Genomic DNA, 24653 nt, shown 5'->3' on the forward strand with positions numbered 1-24653 from the left:
AAGCTTTAAAATAAGAAATAACTACTTTATTCTGGAAGTACATACTTGATAGGAAAGAGTTCTACATCTAGCTAACTAGCTAAGTTGGAGATGCAAACACTACGCCTAGTGTTTGCCCTCATGCTTGGAGGAGTATTGTATTGTGTACTGCCTTCAAGTCGATTCTGACTTATGGCGACCCTATGAATAGGGTTTTTGTGAGGCTGAGCGGCAATGACTGGCCCAAGGTCACCCAGTGAGCTTCATGGCTATGTGGGTATTCAAACCCTGGTCTCCCAGGTCGTAGACCAACACCTTAACCACTACACCACAGAGGGAGAGACAAAGAGAAGATGTCTCCTCTCCCTCTGAATAGAAAGAAGAAGGAAGGATGGAAGGAGATGTGGTCAACATCCTCTGCATATCAGTCTAGCAGGAAGGGAGAGACAGCAGATCAAAGGATAGGTATTAGCCTAGCAATCAGGAGGTCTCCTCTCTAGCTACCCTTTTTAACCCCATGCAGCCTCAACCCACAAGTTGGAGTTGAACCACATATTCCAACACACACTCCCAACAAGTTCTAGCCCAGCTTACTTTTTGATGTGCTAATTTTCTACATAAAGAAGTTTTGTTTTGGTAGAGGAGACTTCAACATGGTGATTCCTTTACTTATACCCTAACTTGGTGTACAGTAGGGCCCTGCTTTACAGCAGTCTCAATTAGATGCAATTAGACTAAAGCCCCACTCATACTGCACCTTTTCTGCTTTTACGGTGGTTTTCAGGCATCGCACGCCATTCTATTCAATGGTATGACTATTCTGAAGGTATGACTGTGAAGCCTCCCTCTCCTTGTCGTTGTTGTTATGTGCCTTCAAGTCGATTACGACTTATGGCGACCCTATGAATCAGTGACCTCCAATATCATCTGTTATAAATCACCCTGTTCAGATCTTCTAAGTTCAGATCTATGGCTTCCTTTATGGAATCAATCCATCTCTTGTTTAGTCTTCCTCTTTTTCTACTCCTTTCTGTTTTTCCCCAGCATTATTGTCTTTTCTAGTCAATCATGTCTTCTCATGATGTGTCCAAAGTATGATAACCTCAGTTTCATCATTTTAGCTTCTAATGATAGTTCTGGTTTAATTTGTTCTAACACCCAATTCTTTGTCTTTTTCACTGTCCATGGTATGAGCAAAGCTCTCCTCCAACACCACATTTCAAATGAGTGGATTTTTCTCTTATCTGCTTTTTTCACTGTCCAACGTTCACATCCATACATAGAGATCAGAAATACCATGGTCTGAATGATCCTGACTTTGGTGTTCAGTGATACATCTTTGCATTTCAGGACCTTTTTTAGGTCTCTCATAGCTGCCCTCCCCAGTCCTAGCCTTCTTTTGATTTCTTGACTATTGTCTCCATTTTGGTTAATGACTGTGCCGAGGTATTGATAATCCTTGACAAGTTTAATGTCCTCATTGTCAACTTTAAAGTTACATAAATCTCCTGTTGTCATTACTTTAGTATTTTCGACGTTCAGTTGTAGTCCTGCTTTTGTGCTTTCCTCTTGAACTTTCATCAGCATTCGTTTCAAATCATTACTTGTACTGCTTTCTGCTAATAGTATGGTGTCGTCTGCATATCTTTAATTATTGATATTTCTCCCTCCAGTTTTCACACCTCCTTCCTCTTGGTCCAATCCTGTTTTCCGTATGATATGTTCTGCGTACAGATTAAATAAATAGGGTGATAAAATACACCCCTCTCCTTAAGGCTCCGAAATAAACCACTACCAGAGCCTTCCTGAAACTTGTTTTCAGTGCCCCTCTGGGGTAGGTGAAGTAGCAGAGACGACAGTGTTCCTGAGCACGTGTAGAGTGCCCTCCTCTTACAAGTGAGTAACTGTTATTTGAGATGAGAAGCAGGGTTTCCCGGTCAGAGAGCCTGGTCTTCATGCAGCCTTCAAACCCAGCACATCTCATTTTAAACATTCACAACTGTAAGAAGGGATTAGACAAAAAGAAAGAAAAAAGGCTACTGAAGACCATTCAGGTTTTAAACGATCCCCACGAAGTAGTTGTCCGAATGAGAACTTCCTTTCATCTCACCTCTGTTGACGAATATAATTCAAAGCAACAATCCTCAGACTGTTTACGAAGAGTCAAGTGTCGCTAGTCAATAGCAGATTACACGGTTGCTATCCTGGGCGATCTCTCTCTCTCTCGAAAGCTCTCTTTAAATCAAGGGTGGGTAGCTACACTCTCCCAAGGACATTCCCCACTAAAAGTGATATACATTTTCCCCCTTACAGCCACGAGGAACAGAAATTTGTTTTTGTTTCAAAAGGATTTTATCCTGAAAAAATCAGGCAAAGCTTAATTTGTGGAGAAAGATGCGAGCTGGAAGGGAGGACAGAGAAACTCTCTGGCGACTTCCTTGCAATGATGAAGCTGATTAAGGTTGATTGAAGTTACTCTGGTTTGAGATGCTAAACTTTTCTTTTCATTTAATCTAGGACTGACTTGTGACTTGGCTCCAGTCAGATGGCGTGTGGGATGCTCTAACCCTTATGCACTACTCACTGTCTGATTTGGATTCTGGAAAAGAGAACGAGCGGGTGGGGGTGGATGGACTGAGAACACGAAGATCCTCTAAGCGTCTTCTTTCCGAAACTGAACATTAGATTCTAGGAGGCTGTTTTTGGCTGAAATACACCTTTCTTTGAACAGGAATGAGGTTCTGCTTTGGAGAGAAAATTGCCTGCTCCGTTTGCAGTGGGAGAATCTGGGCATCTGAATGAACTTGCAACATTTCTTTCTTTCTTTCTTTCTTTCTTTCTTTCTTTCTTTCTTTCTTTCTTTCTTTCTTTCTTTCTTTCTTTCTTTCTTTCTTTCTTTCTTTCTTTCTTTCTTTCTTTCTTTCTTTCTTTCTTTTTTGTTCAAGCATCCACTGTGTACCAGCATAATGGAGCTGGCCCTGTATACAGGCATTCATGCTGGTTTGAATGTAATGTTGAACCTTCTCAGTGCCGGAGCAGTTTGATAGTTTGAATGGAGCTCCCTGGTGGGACATTGCTAGGCGCAACTGTGCTTCTTTGGACGCCTGTTGTTCCTTAACATTCATGCCTCATTATGGGGCAACCTGTTCAAGCCAAAAGAGAGCCAGCCCTGAGCCAAAGCCTCCCCTCGGGGGCGTTGGCAGTTCAGAGCCAGAGCCCGAGCGAGGGCTCTGCTGGGAGGGGGGACTCTTCTGGTCGCTGGGCAAAAGTGATTTCCCCCATTTAACTGGTCTTTCCAGCGGCCCAGTTGAAGTGTCTCAAAAGGGACTAGTGGAATGTTTTGAATCTCAACATTGTCTCGGAATAAAGCTAGAAGCATGTAATTAATGTGTCCTTTTAATAAGGGACAATAAAGCCGTTCAAGCTATTTAATTTCATTTAATTTTCCATCCCATTTGCTCCCAAGGCTCTTTTTACTTTTTTTTTTTTTTTTAAACCCAGCCTTTCATGGCGTGGCTTGCTCCAGTGGGCACGTTAGATCGATTTCAGCCTGCCTTTTTAGGAAGGGGGGCGAAAGACAAAAATCAAAGCAAACGCGTCTCCTTCCCTTTTTGGAGGCGAGGGGGGACCATTTATTTCAACTCAGAGAAGCTTCCAAGCAACTGAGCCACAGGAACGGAATAAAATAAAACACAATAAAATAAAATCTTTGCAATGGCTCCGCTGTCATTGTCATGTTTTCCAGGGGATGGGAACCAGGTACAATTGGCTAGCCATATGTATCTCAACCAGTGACTTCCCCTCTCAGTCGACCACTGGAGGGACGATCCGTTTGAGAAGATGATTCGCGTGGCGTCGGCGACTGGAGCCAGCACTGCCGAGGCTGCCCCAATGGAGCAGAAGGGCGCTTCCCCCCCCTTTTGTGCCTTCGACCAGTGCCATTGCGGCGGGTGGGTGGGTCAGTGAGGGTGTATTTCAACCGGTTGTCAACCCAGAACGGGCAGGCCAGAGGTTAGACGGACTTGTTCTTGGCTTGAATTTATTGCCCGCCGCTTTTTGTTTAGCCCTTTGCTTTCCATGCAGGATGCGGATCACAGGGGGTCACCATCAGTCCCCCCCTCCTTGCCCCAAGCCTCTGTTTCAAGGGGAGTAATTTGGGAATAAACTCAAAGGATCGCTTTCTGAGAAAGAGCCGATCCAGTTCCACTTGACTCAGGAAAGAAAGGAGAGAGGGAAAAAGAGAGAGGCTGTGTTCAGACGTGTTTTTCCACCATCACCCCGCCTTTCCCGCAGGGAATCTCAAACCCGCACTTGCTAGGAAAGTACAGATTCGATCTGAAAGTGGCTGAGGGCTCTCTTCGGCTTTCTAGTCTGCTCTGGTAACGTGCCTAAGTGACACATCCCAAGGCAGTTGCTGCGATCATAAGCACGCTTGCCTGGGAGTAAGCCCCATTGAACTCAAACCGGACATACTTCTAAGTGGGCGTGTAAGACATTGGCTAGACTTCAGGCCCCAAACACGCTTTCTAGGGAGTGAGGCTCATTGAACATAGTAGAATTTACTACCGAGGAAACAAGTATAGGGTTGCACTCTTGTTAATGGCATTTTTGAAAAACGCTGCAACATTCTTGAAAACTGGATTGGTCATGCCCGAGTGCCAGTGTGTAGTGCAAACCCGTAGCGAGTTGGGGGACAGGAGGGTTTGCCCCTTAAAAAGTCTTGCCCCATAATTTTTCCAGAAAATTAATACATTTATTTATTTATTACACATTTTTCTCCCCCCACTCACTTTTTTGCTGCCCCCCTGAACTTTTAGGCTGGCTATGGGGCTGGTGTGGTGTAGTGGTTAGAATGTCAGGCTGGGATCTGGGAGACTAGGGCTCATGCTTGGCTATGAAGCCCACTGGGTAACCTTGAGCCAGTCACTGCCTCTCATCCTAACCTACCTCATAGGGTTGTTGCACAGTAGCGAAATTAGGCACTTGAGCATCTGAGTGAGCCTTTGTGTGTTTGAATCTTTGCTAAAGATTACACCTTCCCTAGAATTAGTCAGACTTTAAGCTTCAAAATAAGAAATAACTACTTTATTCTGGAAGTACATACTTGGTAGGAAAGAAATTTAGCTAACTAGCTAAATTGGAGATGCACACTAAGCCTAGTGTTTGCCCTCATGCTGGGAGGAGAAAGGCAGACAAAGAGAAGATGTCTGCTCTCCCTCTCAGGAGAACGAACGACTGACGGAAGATGTGGTCAATAGTCTAACAGGAAGGAAGAGTTAGCAGGAGATCAAAGGATAGGTGTAGCCTAACAGTCAGGAGGTCTCCTCTCTAGCTACCCTTTTTAACCACATCAGTCCCAATCCACCAGTTTGAGTTGAACCAGATATTCCAGCAGGAACTGGGAGGGGGAGAACCATGTCTGTAGGCTACCTTGAGCTCCTTGGAGGAAAAGTGGGATATAATTTTTTTAAAAAATAAATAAATACGTAAAAGTAAGTCCTATTAAATCCAGTGTGGGCTACACGGACTCTGCGGTGTAAGCAGCTCAGTCCTTGCTTGGAAGCACCTAATTCCAGGAGGGCAGCCGTGTTATTCCCATGGCATCGGGGAGTCTTACAGCACCTTCCAAAACATAACAAATTAATTTTGACATAACCTTTAGTGTCAAGTTCTTGAGATACTTTTAGGCCCGAATTAGCCCTGTGGCCCTCCCGATGTTGTTGAACTACTATTTGCATCATTCCTGGCCATTGGCCACACTGGTTGGGGCTGATGAGAGATGGAGCCCAGCAACCTCTGAAAGGCCACAGGTTCCACATCTCTGCCGCAATGAAATCCTTAGTCTTCAAGATGCTCTTTAACCAACAGCATCAGACAGTGGACAGGGACCAGAAAAAATTATCTGCTCAGTCCACAAGCTGTATAAATGGATTTGAAAGCTTAACTACATTTATTTGTAGTTAAGGCTCTATCATCTTTGTTAAATGTACAGTGTGGCTGAGGCCTGTAATGCTGAGACCCTAATCACATACACTTGGAAGTAAGTAGGATTTACTTCAGTGTTGATGCTGTCGGAATTTCTCTCTACTGAGATGTGTAGCAGAGTTGCGTAGCGCTGCAGAACGGAGAGTATTGAGCGAGCTTAGTGTGTGTGTGTTTGAATCTTTGCTAAGATTCTACCTTCCCTGCAAATTAGTCAGACAGAGACTTTAAGCTTTAAAATAAGAAACAACTACTTTATTCTGGAAGTGCATGCTTGATAGGAAAGAGTTCTATATCTAGCTTAACTGGCTATGCTGGAGCAACGAGCACTGGTCCCAGTACTCGCCCTCATCCTGGTTGAGAGGAGAGACAAAGAGAAGATGTCTGTTCCCCTCTGGAGAGAAAGAGAACACAGAGAGAGGTGGGAAGGAACTGAGATCAACATTCCTTTGCTTATCAGCCTAGCAGGAAGGGAAGAGACGGCAGGATCAAAGGGATAGGTATAGCCTCAACCAGCAAGAGGTCTAGCTCTCTAGCTACCCTTAATAATAATAATAATAATAATAAATTTAATTTCTTCGTCGCCTATCTGGCCAATGGCCACTCTAGGCGACTTACAAAATTGTTAAAATACAATTGATAAAATACAATAATACAATATAAAAACAATACATCTGCAGCAACAATATTAAAACTGGGCAGGAGGCATTACAATTATAACAATTAACCCTCCCCGGATACCCGAAGGCCTGCTGAAAGAGCCAGGTCTTTAAGGCTTTCCGAAACACATTTAGGGAAGAGGCGTGCCGGAGATCTTGTGGGAGGGAGTTCCAAAGAGTGGGGGCCGCCACTGAAAATGCCCTCTCTCTAGTACCCGCCAATCTGGCTGTTTTTGTTGGCGGGATTGAGAGAAGGCCCTGTGTGGCCGATCTTGTCGGGTGGCATAATTGGTGGCGTTGAAGGCGCTCCGTGAGATAAACTGGGCCAAAACCATGTAGGGATTTAAAGGTCAATACCAACACCTTGAATTGGGCTCGGAAAACAACTGGTAGCCAGTGTAGGTCGAACAACACTGGTGTGATGTGATCTCGGTGGCGACTATTCATAAGTAGTCGAGCCGCCGCATTTTGTATCAGTTATTAACCTCATGCAGCCTCAACCCACCAAGTTGGAGTTGAACCTCATACATTCCAACAGATGCTAGACCAGTTTCTTCTACTGGTCATTTGCTAAGACTTCATTGAGATATCTAGGTAGCTGTTGGCGGGAAACCTATGAATGCACATATACTCAGAAGTAAATCCTGTTGAGTTCAATGGTGCTTACTCCTAAGTGAACATGGACAGGACTGAGGGCACAGTGTGTCGCTTTGATCCCACATGCCTTCTTTTTAGAGAAGGAGTGGGAAACGTAAGGTACTCCAAAAGTTGTTGGACTCCAAGTCTCATTAACCCCAGGCAGCATGGCAGACGGCCAGAGATTATGGGAGTTGCAGTCCAGCAACATCTGAAGGGCCACAAGTAAGATGCAATGTTTTAGAGCCAGGGTAGCCAATGTGGTGCCTCCAGATATTGTTGGACTACAACTCCCACAATCCCACATCACTGGCCATGCTGGTTGAGGGGATGGGGATTGGAGCCCAGCAACATCTAGAGGGCACCATGTTGGCTACCATTGTTTTAGAAGCACAGTCCTACACCAATTACCTAGGAGTCAGCTCCACTGAATGTAATGAGACTTACTTCTGGGTGGCCATGTATAGGATTGTACTACAAATTACTTACACTTCATGAAGCCTCTGTGAGTTTCTAAAAGGAAATCTATCTTGATTTTTACCTTGGGCAAATTCCAATGCATTTCTGCTATGTGGAAGTTTAGGAAATATTTTAAGTGTACATATATTTACAGGACAAAACCAACAGGTTTGCATGAAGGTCAACTTCAGCTATGGGCAGCTGAGATGAATGAAAGCTACTGAGCTGAATAGAACCTGCACAAATCAAGTGTTGTGTTAACATTTTCATTATCTGTAAAGAAAGCCAAACTTATGCTTCAATCTGAAACATGCTTCCTAGGGGGTAAGACCCACTGAATTCAGTGGGACATCTGACTAAACATGCACAGGAAGTTGCTGTTACACTTGCCCAACCCAGAAAGACTTTAAGAAAGAACAAGTGCTTGAGGTGATGTACTTTCTGAAATAAATTTTCCTCGATGTTTCACTGAATTCAAGAGATCCTGTAATTAGAGATTATTCACAATTACTTGGAAGTAGATCCTATTGAATTAATTGGGCTTACTCCTAAGTAAGCATGCATACTACAAGCTTGATAGGTTACGGGCCACAGCCTTAATTGTGTGCAAGCTAGTTTGGTCCATTTGAGAACCATCCAGGCATCTTTAGGTCTTAATGATTTAGATGGGGTGCTGATGGAGAAGAATGTAAAATACATTTAATGAAAACCACAGGGATGTAAAAGTGCTGGATCCTTTGAATCCAGGGGATTAGCACCCTAATCATATTATGTAAATTTGTATAAATGAGCAGAGTGTTGGAATATGTGGTTCAACTCCAAGTTGTGGGTTGAGGCTGCATGGGGTTAAAAAGGGTAGCTAGAGAGGAGACCTCCTGATTGCTAGGCTAATACCTATTCTTTGATCTCCTTCTGTCTCTCCCTTCCTGCTAGACTGATATGCATAAGATGTTGACAACATCTCCTTCCTCCCTTTTTTTCTTCTTTCTCTTGAGAGGGAGAGCAGATATATTCTCTTTGTCTCTCCCTCTCCTCCAAGCATGAGGGCAAACACTAGGCTTAGTGTTTGCATCTCCAACTTAGCTAGTTAGCTACATGTAGAACTCTTTCCTATCAAGTATGTACTTCCAGAATAAAGTAGTTATTTCTTATTTTAAAGCTTAAAGTCTCTGTCTGACTAATTCACAGGGAAGGTGTAATCTTTAGTAAAGATTCAAACATGCAAAGGCTCAATCAGAAGCTCAATTCCCAATTTTGCCACTCTGCAACAGGTCATGGGCACCAGACATGCAGGGGAGATCTGAGTAATTAAAGAAGCTTTTGTGTTGTGAATCAAGGAAGCTAGCAAAGACCTTCAGAGTTTAGTCAGTAAAGATGGCTACCATGGAAGAATGGCTAAGCATTGAGAAACTGTCACCTGGAAACTGGAAGCTCTGGTCCTTTCGGATGGGATGTCACTTAAAGCAACAGAAGCTAATGGAAGTGATTAAAAATCCAGAACTGGGACCAGAAGCCAATGAAATTGTATCAGAAGTTAGAGAACAATTCTTTCAGCAAAGTGAAAAAGGTGCTGCAGAAGACAATGTTGTTTCATTCCTTAGCAAACAGACTTGTAGCCGAATGCCAGTCATATGCAGATTTGAAGAACAAAAGAAGCAGTCAAAAGGTGTTAAACACAAGGGTTGTTTTCTATGTGGTTCACTGACTCATCGTAAAAATCAGTGCGACAAGAAAGGGAAGTCTGAAGGACAAGATAAAGGATTTAAAAAGACAGGCAAGAAATATTTAAACAGTTTACAAGTTACTCATGTTGAAAAATGTAATAATAATAATAATGAAATCTATGTGGACAGTGGAACAACTGCCCATATGCTAAATGCAAAAACCCTATTTGAAAGTCTAACCCCACGTGGAGGCTCAGTTAAAGTTGCTGACTCACGAGAAGTGCCAAAAAAGGGGGAAAGAAATGCAATGCTGGTTTGCCAAACACCAAGTGGTGCCAAAGAGATTTACCTTAGAAATGCGCTCTGGACTCCAGGGATTTCTAATAATATGATGTCTGTCAGTGAGGCAACCAAGAAAGGGTGTCCAGTGCTATTTGAAGTAAATTTCTGCATGATTTCTTGAGATGGTGTGATTATTTGCACAGCTAGGGAAGTCTGAAGGACAAAATAAAGGATTTAAAAAGACAGAAATGCGCTCTGGACTCCAGGGATTTCTAATAATTTGATATCTGTCAGTGAGGCAACCAATAAAGGATGTCCAGTGCTATTTGAAGGAAATTTCTGCATGATTTCTCGAGATGGTGTGATTATTTGCACAGCTACCAAGAGAAAAGGAATGTATGAAATTGATCAGCAAAGTCCAGAGGCTAATGTTGTGAAGGACTGCTGTAACAAGCCATGTCTGCATTTATGGCATAGAAGGCTAGCACATAGAGACATTGCAAAGATTAATACCCTTCAAAAGAATAATTTAGTAAAACACATGAAAATTGAACCCTGTCAAGGAAAGGGAAGATGTACATGTTGTGTTAAAGCTAAAGGGACAAGACCAAGTTTTTCCTAAGCAGAGTGAAAGGAAGACTAAGTGCCCCCTGGAATTGATTCACAATGACATTTGTGAAATGCCAGTACTTTCAAATGGTGGAAATTGACATATTATTTGTTTTATTGATGATTATTCAAGACTCACTGTAATCTATATACTGAAAGAGAAAGGGCAGATGCTTCAGAAACTCAAAGTATATTGAAGTGGTGACCACTAAATTCCAGAGAAAGCCACAAATACTATGTTCTGATAATGAAGGGGAATACACGTCTCATGCTACCCAGCAGTTTCTGTGTGAACATGGGATTGAGCATCAGACCACTGTACCCCACAACCCAGAACAAAATGGCATCTCGGAGAGAAAATTTAGAACCCTTATTGAGATGGTGAGATCAATGCTAGAAGATGCCAGTCTCCCACAGAAACATTGTGGAGAGGCAGTGTGTACTTCCACCTATCTACAGAATCGTTTGCCAACAAAAGCGAATTGCGACAAGACTCCATTCGAATTATGGCATGGACGCATACCCAGTTTGGCTCATCTAAAGGTGTTTGGATCAAAAGTGTACAGTAACATACCACACCAGAAAAGAACCAAATTGGACAACACTACAAAAGAAGGAATCTTTGTTGGATATTCTACAAAACAAAAGGGATACAGAATCCTAAATCCCAAAACAGAAGGGATTGAAATGCAACGAGCTATATACTTTGATGAAGGTCAAGGTGCATTTCAACCAGAAGGGGTACCATCCCAAGACCACGACAGTGAAGAAGATAAAGTAGAAATACCATACAGTAATGCAGATTACAGCAGCATGCCAGCACTGGAGGACAGTGAGGAATTAGAGCAAGAAAGGGAACCTGCACAGCCAGAAGGGGCAGCAGAGAATCCTGCACCAAGACACTCTAACTGTACCAACAGAAGTGTACCTCCACTGAGACTGTCCTATCTTGCAAGTGCTGATGAACTTCCAGAGCCAGAAACCTGGAAAGAGATTGAAACTGTAGTCAAACATACAACAACTGACGATGGAGGCTCAGATAGAGGCAGTTTGTCGGACCGCACTCTACCACCTGTCCCTCATTCGCAAAATCTGCCCCTATCTCCCAAAGCATCTTTTACCAACTGTAGTCAGTGCCTTGGTTCTTTCCCGTCTGGACTACTGTAATGCTCTATATGCTGGTCTCCCTTTGGGAACTTTGCGGAAGCTTCAACTTGTCCAGAATGTGGCGGCACGACTCATTAAGGGCTGCCATAGGAGAGAACACATCACCCCAATCCTTCGGGAACTTCATTGGCTCCCGATAGTGTTGCGGGTGAAGTTTAAAATACTAGCTTTAACTTATAAGTCCTTTTTTGATGCTGGTCCAATCTATTTGAAGAACAAACTCTCTCTTCTTGGAGCAGATGGGCGTACGAGGTCCTCAGCCGCTAGACTTTTTGTGGTTCCATCTATCAGAGCGGCCAGATTAAGTGGTACTAGATCTAAAGCCTTCTCCATTGCAGCTCCCACGCTATGGAACACTTTACCAGTTGATACTCACTTAGCCCCTTCACTTTTGTGTTTTCGAAGGCAGTTGAAGACATGGCTTTTTGTACAGTCAGATGAATGAACATGCCACAGTTAGCTGGCAAAGGGGGTGGTCTGATTTTTGGGGTCTTATGTGAACAGTATTTTTATTATGTACCTGTTGATTTATATTTTGATATGTTGTTTTTGTATTTTTATTCCTTTGTATGTCGCCTAGAGTGACAGGTTGTCCTGCCAGATAGGCGTCGAATAAATTTTAGATAATTTTTAGATAATAATAACAATCAGGACACTCCTGAGTGTTGCTGCCAACAGAAAGATGAGAGTAGAGCATCTAGAAATAAAGGCTGCAAGAGCATGGAACGACAAACTGAACCAAATGCTCTTGAAACAAGGCTTTAAAAGAGGCAAAGCAGACAAATGCCTGTACAGCAGATTCAAGAACAACAAATGGACTTTTTTAAAAATTTATGTAGATGATTTACTACTGGCTTATCAGAGTCCACAAGACAAGCAAGAGTTAGTAAATAATCTAAACAAGGAAGGTGAAGTGAAATGTCTCGGTGACATCAAACACTACCTTGGAATACAAATGGAAAGAGAGGGATCCTTTCTACTGAACCAAAAAAAAAAAAGATTCAAGACCTACTTGAGAATCTAGGACTGAAGGATACACATCCAGTACCTACCCCTATGGAAGTAGGATACTTGAATCCAGACCAGAACAATCAACCATGGGAAGACAACGAAAGGTCCAGACAAGCTATAGGGAAACTCCTATATATCAGCACAATAACCAGACCAGACGTGGTGGCAGTGGGATACCTTTGCAGAAAATCCAGCTTGCCAAACAAGAAAGACTGGGAAGCAGTCAAGAGAGTGGCAAGATATCTGAAAGGCACTGCAAACCTATAACTAAAGCTATCAGCTACTCAAGATCTCAAGCTTCTGGGATACACTGATGCTGACTGGGCTGGAGAAACCAACGATCACAAGTCAACTAGTGGAAACCTGTTCTACTATGGCCAGTCATTTATCTGCTGGGCGAGTTGAAAGCAAGAGACTGTAGCACATTCATCTACAGAGGCAAAGTATGTATCAGATGATGAAGCATGCAAGGAAATGATGTGGCTACGCAAGCTTCTATGAGACTTAGGCATATCTGAACCAGAGCCTATCAGAATATTTGAGGATAATCAAGCTTGCATAAGACTTGTGGAATCAGAAGGACAAAGTTCTTGCATAAAGCACATCGATGTGAAGTTCCACTACCTAAAGGACATAAAGGAGAAAGGACTTCTAGAGATGACCTACTGTCCAACAGGAGAGATGACAGCTGATGCATTGACCAAGCCATTGGGCAGGGTCTGACACCAGAAGCTATGAGGCAAGATGAACCTTGTAGAATGAACCAGGTTCTTGTTGAGAAAGGGTGTTGGAATATGTGGTTCAACTCCAACTTGTGGGTTGAGGCTGCATGGGGTTAAAAAAGGTAGGTAGAGAGGAGACCTCCTGACTGCTAGGCTAATACCTATCCTTTGATCTCCTACTGTTTCTCCCTTCCTGCTAGACTGATATGCATAGGATGTTGACCACATCTCCTTCCTCCTTCCTTTTTTTCTTATTTCTCTTGAGTGGGAGAGCAGACATCTTATCTTTGTCTCTCCTTCTCCTCCAAGCATGAGGGCAAACTCTAGGCTTAGTGTTTGCATCTCCAACTTAGCTAGTTAGCTAGATGTAGAACTCTTTCCTATTAAGTATGTACTTCCAGAAAAGTAGTTATTTTTTATTTTAAAGCTTAAAGTCTCTGTCTGAGAAATTCCAGGGAAGGTGTAATCTTTAGCAATGATTCAAATACACAAAAGCTCACTCAGATGCTCAATTCCCAATTTCACTACTCTGCAACACTTTCTAGCATAGTCCATTATTAAGCAGTTTCAGACCCCAAAATATGCTAAGATAGGGAATCAGAGAGAGAAATTGCTGGATTCTACAAATCTTCAGACAATGCTTACATTCACAGGGAAGGTGTCATCTTTAGCAAAGATTCAAACACGCAAAGAATAACTCATACGCTCCATTCCCAATTTCGCTACTCTGCAACACAGAGATCCTCAACGGTCTGAGATGTGTGCGTGCCAGTGTGTCCATTTACCTAAGTGGCAGGCTTTTACCATGCATTAGGATCACTGAGACTTAAGACTTAGTAAAATAAGAAAAGCTACATTTCTGTCTTTGCTCTCCCTCCTGAGCCATGAGGTCAATACCAACTTTTGGGCATTGCGCCTCCAACTTAGTTAGAACTAGGTATGCCTTTCTATCTACCATGTATTTCTATAAATAAAGTAGCTTTTCTTATTTTACTAAGTCTCAAGTCTCAGTCATCCTGATGCATGGTAAAAGCCTGCTTTCTTAGGTAAACGCATGCACGCACATGCTGGCACACTCGCATTTCAACATCTGCTGTTACTCTCCTGCTGTGGTGCTGCTTTAAACTAAATTAAGCACACAAATTACACACATCCAGCAAGAAACGGCCTACATACCTCCCAGTCCCATCATGACTGGACAGCTGCTGAAAGCTTTAGGTTTGACACTAAAGTCACTAAAGACACTTCAGCCTAAAAGCAGGAGGAAGTGCATTCGATTGATTTCAGTCTGCTAAGACTTTTCTTGCACTTTTTCAATCCTTTTCCCTCTCTGGATTTCAAGGTCTCCGTTTTTGTAATTTTCTTAAATAAAATCTTGTTATTGGAAACAACTTTGTCAGTTATGACATTGCACATTCCTGTGCCCTGATCCTTACTCACCCTTGGAAGAAAATGATGTTACCGTCCAGGGGTGTCCGCATAATCTAAAAAGGCTCTCTTTCCCCCACAGCTTTCAAAAGTCTGAAATATCGACTGCCGCTATTATGGGAGTTTGAATTCAGAATCACATGAAACTGTGCAGAAAATGACCAGTTGGTAACTAGGAGAAATAATACGATGGCCACGTGTGCTTTGCCACCATTTTTAATATAGTCCCATCCTTACTTGGAAGTAATCCCCATTGATTTCAATAGGACTTTACTTCAAGTAAGTAAAACTAGCAAGCCATCAGCACCTCCTGCTGTATGGCGGTCCTTCAGCTTAGTCCTATTCAGAGGTAATGCCTCTGTGGGACTTACTCACAGGGAAACGGGTATTCAGGATTGCAGCCTTAACCGTATTTATGTGGAACCAAGTCTCAGTGATTTAAAAAAAATTCACTTACAGATAAGAATGTTTAGAATTTTGGCTTTTTCCTTCTGTCCATCCTCCTTCCCCTTCCCTTCCTTTAGAATGTTTTAAAGTCATCCAGTGAATAAATATGGACATGAACAAATACATATTTGATATATTTTGTCCTGAATCCTCATTGTTCCTCACCATCCCAACTGGATATCTTAAATAAATTATTGTTAATCATTGGATTAATCATTAATCATAATAATGTCATATTTTAAAATTGTTGTAACCCGCACTGGGACCTTTGGGTGAAGGGCTGGTAATAAAGGATGATGATGATGATGAAAATCATAGAGAGCACAGGGTTGCCTTTTGTTTTAGGGCTATTTGATTTTGATTTTTACTTTCCCATTGACAATAAATAATAATCATATTAATAATAAAATCAGAGAACAGACATTTTTGTGGCTCAGCCTCTGAGCTCATGGAATGGATCGTTATCCAGGAACTGAGAATGAATCTGTCCCCAGGACGTGAGTATGAACTTTCCCTTCAGATTGTTTTGCCTTTTTCTCCCAATACAAGACAAATAAAACTGGTTTTGCAGCGTTTCCAAATCCTAACCTCGGTGCTTTCAACACATGGCAAGGATTCCTCGTTTTGCGCCATTAAAAGCAGGAGAAAATGAAAGTTGAAGAACAAAGCCATTGTAAACAGATTTCTGGGCTCAAACCAAACCCCCTGAATTGGTAATATGGCAGGGTTTCTTTTTCCTTTTTAAGTGTAGGTATTTTCTGGTGTTTTCCCATCAAGTACCTGCCCAATTTCTGTATGGCACACGCCAGGAATCAATAGAAGTTAACAAGTCGTCCAAACATTCCCCCTACCCCCCCCAATCTCTTTGTTTAATCGCCTTTACAATCCAGCCAAAGGAAAGAGAATTAAGAATCTTTGAAGTCTCCTGGCTTACAAAAGGCTCAGCCAAGTAGACTTAAAACACTCCCTTCTTTTCCAAAACTGGTTTGTCGAGGAACAATCGGAGGAAGTAAAATTTATGGAGAAATTATACAGTGGATTTGTCACTTAAAATATCGTAACTGTCTCGGGGACAATCCCCCATGCTGAGGATTAATGGTCCCTCCAGACCTTTGATTCACCAGCGCCTTTTCTTTGCCCTTGACAAATTGGATTTTTAGGAATGGGAAGGTCGCCTGGACCATTGTTGGCTGCCCCATTCAAAAAAGCCCTTGATTATGCGTTGGGGTGGCGAGGGACGGGGGCTAGGGAAAATCTCCATGTGACCCTCTTGGATGCGACTCAGCAGCTGCTCCAAGAGTAAAACTCTCTCACCGCCCCAACCGGGCGCCCTGGAGCACCAGAGTGCCAAGGCTAGAGCCCTCGTGTTGCAATTGAAAAGGCGGCGCGCATCCACCGCCGAGTCACTCTGCGGGCGGAGATAACGCCGGTGCAGCTCAGCCCTCCTCGCTGTTTGCCTGCCTCTGTCTCTCTTTCTTCCTGTCTCCTTTCCTCTCTACCTCCCCCCTCCCCGTCACTTCAGCCCTCGCAGAGTCCCGGGCGCCTTCGCGATCGCCGCGTTTTCACCCAGAAGCAGCGATGCAAACCAGCCGGCCTCCGCCGGCCCTCAGCGTCACTGCAGAGAGCTGCATCCCAGCTGGCCTGCGCCTGGGTCCTGTCTCCGGCACCTTCAAACTGGGCAAGTACCTGTCCGATCGGAGGGAGCCGGGACCCAAGAAAAAGGTATTGCTCCGCACCTTGGCGGAAAGCACGGGGGAAATAGAGGAAGTCCGATCGCCCAAAGGGGGAAAAGTGGACGAGGGTGGTCCGGATCCTTGCTAGGGAATGTCCCGGCAGCAAAGCTGTTCTCTCTCTCCTCCTCCTTTCACAGAGAAAAGGCAACGAGGGGTTTGGGTGTTCACACGAAGCGTCACCCCCTTTTGATCTTTATGAAGCCAAGAGCCTGCGGGGATGGGCGGCCATCTCGCTCTCAGGCTGTTCAGACCTCCAGATCTTTCTGGGGAGATCGCTGACTTCGGGTAGCTTATTTGGGCTAATGTTGTACGCTAACTGGATTGGAAGAGGATGGGTAGGGGAAAGCGGGGGGAGGTGAGAGAATGGCGGGCTTACAGACTTACTGGTTACTTTTTCCCCGCTGTCCACATCCCGAATTTCACGCATTATAATCTGGGCATCAGCATAAATAGTTTCCTCCGGCTGATCCCTCACCCCAAACTGACACCGGAATGGTGAATGCAGGATTGGATAATCATAAGATAAAATGAAATGAAGCCGATGAACTGGAGGCTCATCCGGCGTTGCCTCTGATTCCAGTTCCTTTTATTGAATGCACTATTTTTGCATTCTGTTTCACCGTTCCTCCTCCTTTTTTTAATAGGGGGGAAAGCAAAATAAGTGTGAGGTGAAACCGGAACGAAATCTCAAAGTTGCCAATGTCAGATGGCAAGCTTTGCTCTTACACAGGCTAAAACAGCAGCAGCAGAACCTCGTGTGAAACAAAAACAGCCTCCGGTTGAGATTTCTGGAAGGGTGGACGTGTTAGTATGTGGGAGCAAAATCAGCAGAGTCTTGTGGCACCTTAAAGAAGTGCGGATTTATTGCGGGGTGCGCTTTCTTGAAGTAGAATTCATCAGGGGCAGGAAAGTGACACACACACAGATTTATTTATTTGTTTTGCCATGAACGGCAAAAGGTAGCCGTGAGTTCTTCCCGTGTCTGGGCATAACCCAAATGTGATAAAGATTAGAACAGAGTGACTCGAAGGGATGATCAAAACAATCCTCTTACTTGAAGTCTGGAATGGTCCAATTTCTGAAACACCCTTTAACGCGGAAATTCTGCCGAGCTCACCATCATTTTTTAAAAAAAGGATTTCAATCCAGATGACTTATTTGCCAAGCAAAAGTAGATCGGGGCAACCTAGCTGATTTCCCAAGTGGCTCCGGTATTGATCACTACTTCTGGCGTGCTTCACACAGAAGTCCCTAAAAGAAACCCAAAATAGAAAGATGGTGTGGATTGGGCCCTTCCACCATCTCCCCAGATGAACTTAGCATAAGGCGACGTTGTTGCCTTTCTTCCCCAAAGCGCAGAGGTTTGTCATACGTTCCGCTCGGATTCTGAATGTCCTTTAATTGTTTTTAAATGCTCTGCCAGCCCTTTCAAATTTATTTCTCATCAGGCTACGTTGGTTGCTCCCTTTAGGCTGCCTTTGTTACAGTGACTTTTATTGCCTGGTCATTCACATAGATAGCCTCTCATTTGTTGCCTCTGTGTATGACCAAGCAGATTATGAAAGATGAGGCAGACTGAACAGAATTGCCTCTTCCTCTTCCTCCTCCTCTCTCTTGAAACGTGGCTGATTATCTTATTCGGTAATTAATTGCCTGGCAGGGGCTTGGAGCCATGAAATGTAGGTGTAGCCATTTGCAAGCTTGAATGGGAAAATGTAATCACCACGGGTTTTTTAAAAATGCTCCCGGCAGCATTTCAGGCTGCAGCGGTACAGGCCAGTGAAAAAGAAAGGGAAGAGATCTGAAGAAACTTCCTTTCCAACTCACTGGAATAAAGAGAATTTGGGGATTTTTTATTTCAGGGTTCATTCGTTTCAAGGTCATTGAGAAAACAGGAGCGTGCATCCCAGCCGGAGGGTGCGGTCCTTGGGAGTAAACCCCCTTGAACACAACAGGGCTTACTTCCGGGCTGCCCCTTATTTTTAGCCGCAGTTCACATTCCAATGAAGCCGACACACTTCCATTCAAACCAGATGAGCAACCTGGTCTGCAACTCTGGCTAAGCCAAACATCATCGACTGCTATTTAAGTGAAATGCCACGTTGATACCAAAGACCATATATATATCCGTGGGCCTAAGCACATTGATTTAGAAGGACTTTCAGCTGAAATAAAAGAAAGCAAGAGAATTGATGGGTTTAAGGCTGCAATTCTATGCACGGCTGCTTGGGAGTAAAACCCCTTGAATGCAATATAAGGGTTTACTACAGAGTAAACATGCACTTTCCGATTCCCCAGAATCAGTCGCTTATGAAACAAGGCGTCCACCCTCTAACACTTTGAGAGACCTTTGCCTTATTCCTGGTTAGGACAGCCATGATTGCTTTTGGTTAGCTCTCAAACTCGCCTTCTGCCTCCGACTAGGATGTAACCCGTGTATTCATTCACTCTTCCTCTTTTGATTGCGTCAACCGTTTCTCATGGAGATGATCTAAGGAACCGAGAGATTAATTCGACTTTTAAAGAAATAAATAAGTGATTTTAATAGGGGCTTTTTGGGTGAGGGGTAAAACTAACGGTCATTTTGCTAAGCTGCTCAGTAGCAACGAATGTTGTTGTGGCTAAAGCAATGCCACTGAACCGACTGGCAGTATGAATGACAACCTGTGCTGTCCTGTGTTCCAGGTGCGGATGGTAAGAGGGGAACTAGTGGACGAAGCCGGAGGCTCCGCTGTGGAGTGGATAGGGTTAATCCGGGCTGCCAGACACTCACAAGAACAGACCTTGGAAGCTATTGCAGAGCTACCGGGCGGCCAGGTACCTACATCCTACCTAACTGATCTCTATGGCTTTAGCTTTTCTGTCGGCGCTGGATTGCTTGGCCTTGCAGTCTGGTCAGCTGACGGGATCTCTCTGTTCTCCTAGATTTTCTACCGGGCGCTGCGAGATGTCCAGCCAGGAGAAGAGTTGACCGTATGGTATTCCAACTCTTTGGCTCAGTGGTTTGACATACCCACTACGGCGACTCCGACACACGACGAAAAAGGTACGTACAGCACCTTGGCCAGCGACTTGCAAGAGGCGGAAGAACGCCCAGAGAGCGACTCAGTTACTCTGGGACACAGCGGGAGTTTTGCTGTGAGGGTCTTAAGCATCATTACTCAGAAGTCAGCCCCACCGAGTTCAAGGGGACTTACTCGCTAGTAAGTTTGTTTAGAATTGCAACCCCAGTCTCTATTATCTGGATTTACAACAAGTCAAAGAACAACCGCAGGACCACAGAACACCGAATACTTATATATCAGGCGGAATAAACTGGTTCACGTGGCCGGTAAATATGTGTATGGGTGTCAGTCAGTGGGCCGGTCTTAACCTCATTTTAAACTTTTTAAAAATTACTCTGGAGCATTTAATAAGTTGGTCCCAAACACTTTAGTGGGAAGTAAATGCCAACGAAAACAGCTGGCTGTTTTTTTTAAAAAAAGCTCAAGTGAACCGTTTATGGAGTGGCAACTATTGAAACCAATGCGACATACTTGCAAATACTTGATGTTCAGCAGGATCTTACCTGTGATTTACTCGGAAAGAAGACTCATTGGAGTGAATGGGGTTAACTCATTAAAAGGCCGATGTGCAAGCAGAGTTTCAGTCAAGCAAAGTACTTGGTGGGTGAAAGAAGTGGGTGCAGGGGGGGGGCTGCCTAGGCTTAAATCCGGCTGATCAGCATTGTGGACCCGGCTGCCATAAAAAAGGAAGAAATGAACCACAGGTACTGGCCATGAGAAAATTAGCTTAAATACTGTAAAATTTGTCCATCATTTCAGATACCGCCTTCCCAATATGGTTAATCTCAACAAACAAAGTTAGACCACGTTCGACAGGGGAGGCTCGAACCTGCTACTGATCTGCTTCCTCTTCCCCAAATGTGAGCCGATTTCTCCCTGGACAGTGCCCACTGGATGCCCTTCCACACGCACATTTTTCTCCTTGCAAGAGGATAGGTTTGGATTTATTATTAATTTTCTCGAAAACACTTTCATCAGGCCTTTTAAAACTCTCTCTCAAACAAACGTTTGCAAAGCATCTGGGCTTGGAAAGAGAGTGACACTGCCCAGCTAGCCACTTTTAGTGTAACAAAAGTGTTTGACTGGTTCCATTTAGTCATAGATTGAGGCTCTTCGTAGCAGAATGTAAACTGAGAGGGGCGGAGGTGTGGGGGCAGAAGCCAGTCGTCGGGGTTTCTGGATCGTTACTATTTGCAAACAAAGATAATTGAAAAGAGCAGCTTTTGACAAGCTCGCCAGAGAGAGAAAGCTTCTTAACAGCGCCACCCGAGCCATGCATTGTTTACTCAGAAGTAAGACCTAGTGAATCCCATGGCTTTTGTTTATTTATTTAGTTAATCACGTTTCTATCCCACCCTTCCCCCAGGTAAATGGGGTTGGGATTGTGCCCTTAAATTCGTAAAGTTTTCTAGCGGCTGCCTATTCATTCCTTGGAACAGGGTTACCTGCGTGTCTGTCAACGTACGGTGACAAGATGCCCGAAGCTGCTTAGACTCGAGCCGCGAGTGAACAATAACTGAGCACTGAGACGCATGCTCTTTCTATTCCTTTCTTCCACCTTTTCGCACTCCTTCCCTCTGTCTTTCTGCTCTGCCCCCTTCAGATTACCTCCCCTGGCTTCAAGACAAACTGGTATAAGCCAATAAGGGCCATGCGTGAAGGAAGCCACATAACACTTAAGGGGGGTGGGGGTGGAGAGAGAGATGGAGAGAAACCATTTGGGGTCCGTGCTTCGGGAGAGTATTCCAAAGAAGGGGAGGGCTGAACGACTCGTTTTCTCTGGAATAAATGAACGAACGAATTCACACTGGCTGATTCTTGAACTCACTTGCCGATTTCAACAGGCCGTTTGGTTTGCTAATTCCAGCAGGAGAGTGTCAATTCCTTCTGCTCTTCTCAGGCATCCTTTCCCGCGCCCCAGTTTCGTGTTAAAAAGCGGCAGAATCTTCTTTCTGGAGCCGTTCAGTCAAGCACCAGCACCAGAAACCAGAGCCCACGACCGGGTGTTATTAAACGTCTTACGATATCTCCAGATAGTTCGCTGAGATAGTCAACTCATCTCTCGCTCACGCAGCTTGACATGCAACCTTCAGTCAGGGGTGGGGGGAAACCTGTGGCCCTCCAGATGTGGCTGGGCTCCAAATGTCATCAGCCCCAGCATGGCCCTCCGTCAGAGTTGATGGAAGATTCCTTGTTTTTCTTTTTTGAACCCATAAAGAGAAAGAACGAAAGCATTGTGCACAGAGAAATGTTGGACGTGGGCATTTGACCGGACCCTGTGAGAACAGGATGCAGGACTAGATGAGCCTTTGATATAATCCAGCAGAGCTCTTATGTTCCTGTGAGTAATATCTATGTCTAGAAGTGGAATGCGTTATACGTCTGAACCGCCTGAGGAGGCTCTGGAGAGATTAGTGAATATAGATTTCACAAGCTCTGCAGTATCTTTTATTCTCTGTCCCAGAGAGGCATCTTGCACCTTCCTCTAAGAGTTTTGCTCGTTCTCTTCTTCATATCTGATGTTTTAAAACTTATTCATCGAATCCGGATAGCGCTTCTCTCCTCCTGTGTTCGGAAATGCAACATCTTTTACGAGCCTTTCTATCGTTTTGAAACGCTGGTCGATTAGTTTAACCCTCTAGATGAATCCTCTAGTACGAAAGATTTGTGTCTTACTGCTGCGTCCCACAGGTTTGGGCAAAGAAAGAAGGGAACGTGAATATCCTAGTAGGCATTTCGGTTTGTTCCACCTTAGGGAATGCTGCTCGTTCGAGGATGGGGGGCACAAAGGGCATTGTCTTTTGAAAGGACCGATTACGTATGGCCCATACATATAGGATATTGTCTCGTTTGGTAATGGGAGGCTCATGATCATTAGATTGGCCTTTGTTTAGTTGCGTCAGCTCTCTGACATACGCCACCTATTTTGCAAACGTCAACAGATGGGCCGCCGGACACAGGCGTTAAGGCAACAGCTGCTTGCGTTTGCTTCCTCCAAAAGCAGCCCAGCTAGAGCAATTGTGGCCCTCTCCCGTTGAACGGCTTCTACTCATAAAAAGGAAAAGGCTTCCGCAGAGAAAGACACCAGTAGTTTAGGCTTCATGTACAACATCCACACGCCTTTTTTTTACTAATCCCAAACAAGGCCTGGCTTGCTTTGCATTTACCGTCACATGTTGAGTTTCATTTCAGCCAAACACATGTGTACAATGGAAGAATATAGTAACATAGGAACCTGCCTTATCAGACCATTGGTTCATCTTGGCCAGAGCTGTTGACACTGAGGGACAGCCGCTCTCCAGGTTTCAGACAGGAATCTTTCCCAGTCCTATATGGAGATGCAGGGGATTGAATTTGGAACCTTCTGTATCCACGGCAGATGCTCTGCCACTGAGCTACTCCCTTCCTTCCTACATTGGCATATGCTCTTCTTCTCTCATTGAACCAAAGGCAGCTTATATATTGTTCCCAGGCAGTCACTGTCCAGACCAAGACCAGCAAGCTGATGGCCTCAGGTACCTTTAGACCATACTAGACACTTCTTAACTGCTCTCTGATTGTACCAATGGTGATTATTTAAGGGATAATTAATTGTTTCTACTTTACCCTAAGTGTGGGCTGCAAAGGAGAGTATACAACGGTCACAGCCTTTTCAGGCTGCAATAGTAAGCATTTTGTTGGTGTTGTTATGTGCCTTCAAGTCAATTATGACTTATGGCGACCCTATGAATCAGTGACATCCACGAGCATCTGTTATGGACCACCCTGTTCAGATCTTATAAGTTCAGGTCTGTGGCTTCTTTTATGGAATCAATCCATCTCATTTGGCCTTCCTCTTTTTCTACTCCCTTCTGTTTTTCCCAGTGTTATGGTCTTTTCTAGTGAATCCTGTCGTCTCGTGATGTGTCCAAAGTATGCTAACCTCAGTTTCATCATTTTAGTTTCTAGTGATAATTCTGGTTTAATTTGTTCTAACACCCAATTCTTTGTCTTTTTTGCAGTCCATGGTATGCGCAAAGCTCTCCTCCAACACCACATTTCAAATGAGTTGATTTTTCTCTTATCCACTTTTTTCACTGTCCAACGTTCACATCCATACATAGAGATCGGGAATACCATGGTCTGAATGATCCTGACTTTAGTTCAGTGATACATCTTTCCATTTGAGGACCTTTTCTAGTTCTCTCATAGCTGCCCTCCCCAGTCCTAGCCTTTTTCTCATTTCTTGACTACTGTTTTGTCTCAATTTGGGTTAATGACTGTGCTGAGGTATTGATAATCCTTGGCAAGTGCAATGTCCTCATTGTCAACTTTAAAGTTACATAAATCTTGTTGTCATTACTTTAATCTTTTTGACATTCAGCTGTAGTCCTGCTTTTGTGCTTTCCTCTTTAACTTTCACCAGCATTCGTTTCAAATCATTACTGGTTTCTGCTAGTAGTATGGTATCGTCTGCATATCTTAAATTATTGATATTTCTCCCTCCAATGTTCACACTTCCTTCATCTTGGTCCAATCCCGCTTTCCATATGATATGTTCTGCATATAGATTAAACAAATAGGGTGATAAAATATGCCAGTCTCACAACCTTTCTGATTGGGAACCAGTTGGTTTCTCCATATTCTGTCCTTACAGTAGCCTCTTGTGCAGAGTATAGGCTGCTCATCAGGACAATCAGATGCTGTGGTACCCACATTTCAGCAAGTTCCAATACATAAACATGAATTTATGTTGGGCTGTTAATCCAATAAATTACTGACAGATGACTTTTATAATGATGCTCACACTCTCTTATTAAAACCACCTGTC

The 24653-nt window shown here is 43.8% G+C and overlaps 1 protein-coding gene across 1 annotated transcript in view; it reads left to right on the top strand.

Annotated features, from left to right (window-relative positions):
- PRDM13 (PR/SET domain 13) overlaps nucleotides 1–24653 on the top strand; it is a 36246-nt gene that overhangs the window by 919 nt on the left and 10674 nt on the right. The window contains exons 2-4 of the mRNA XM_061626076.1: nucleotides 16568–16767; nucleotides 19464–19595; nucleotides 19704–19824. Of these exons, the coding sequence (XP_061482060.1) occupies nucleotides 16568–16767; nucleotides 19464–19595; nucleotides 19704–19824 (453 nt within the window). The remainder of the gene's footprint in view (nucleotides 1–16567; nucleotides 16768–19463; nucleotides 19596–19703; nucleotides 19825–24653) is intronic.

Source organism: Rhineura floridana, chromosome 4, assembly GCF_030035675.1.
Source record: "Rhineura floridana isolate rRhiFlo1 chromosome 4, rRhiFlo1.hap2, whole genome shotgun sequence".
Classification (NCBI taxonomy): Eukaryota; Metazoa; Chordata; class Lepidosauria; order Squamata; family Rhineuridae; genus Rhineura; species Rhineura floridana.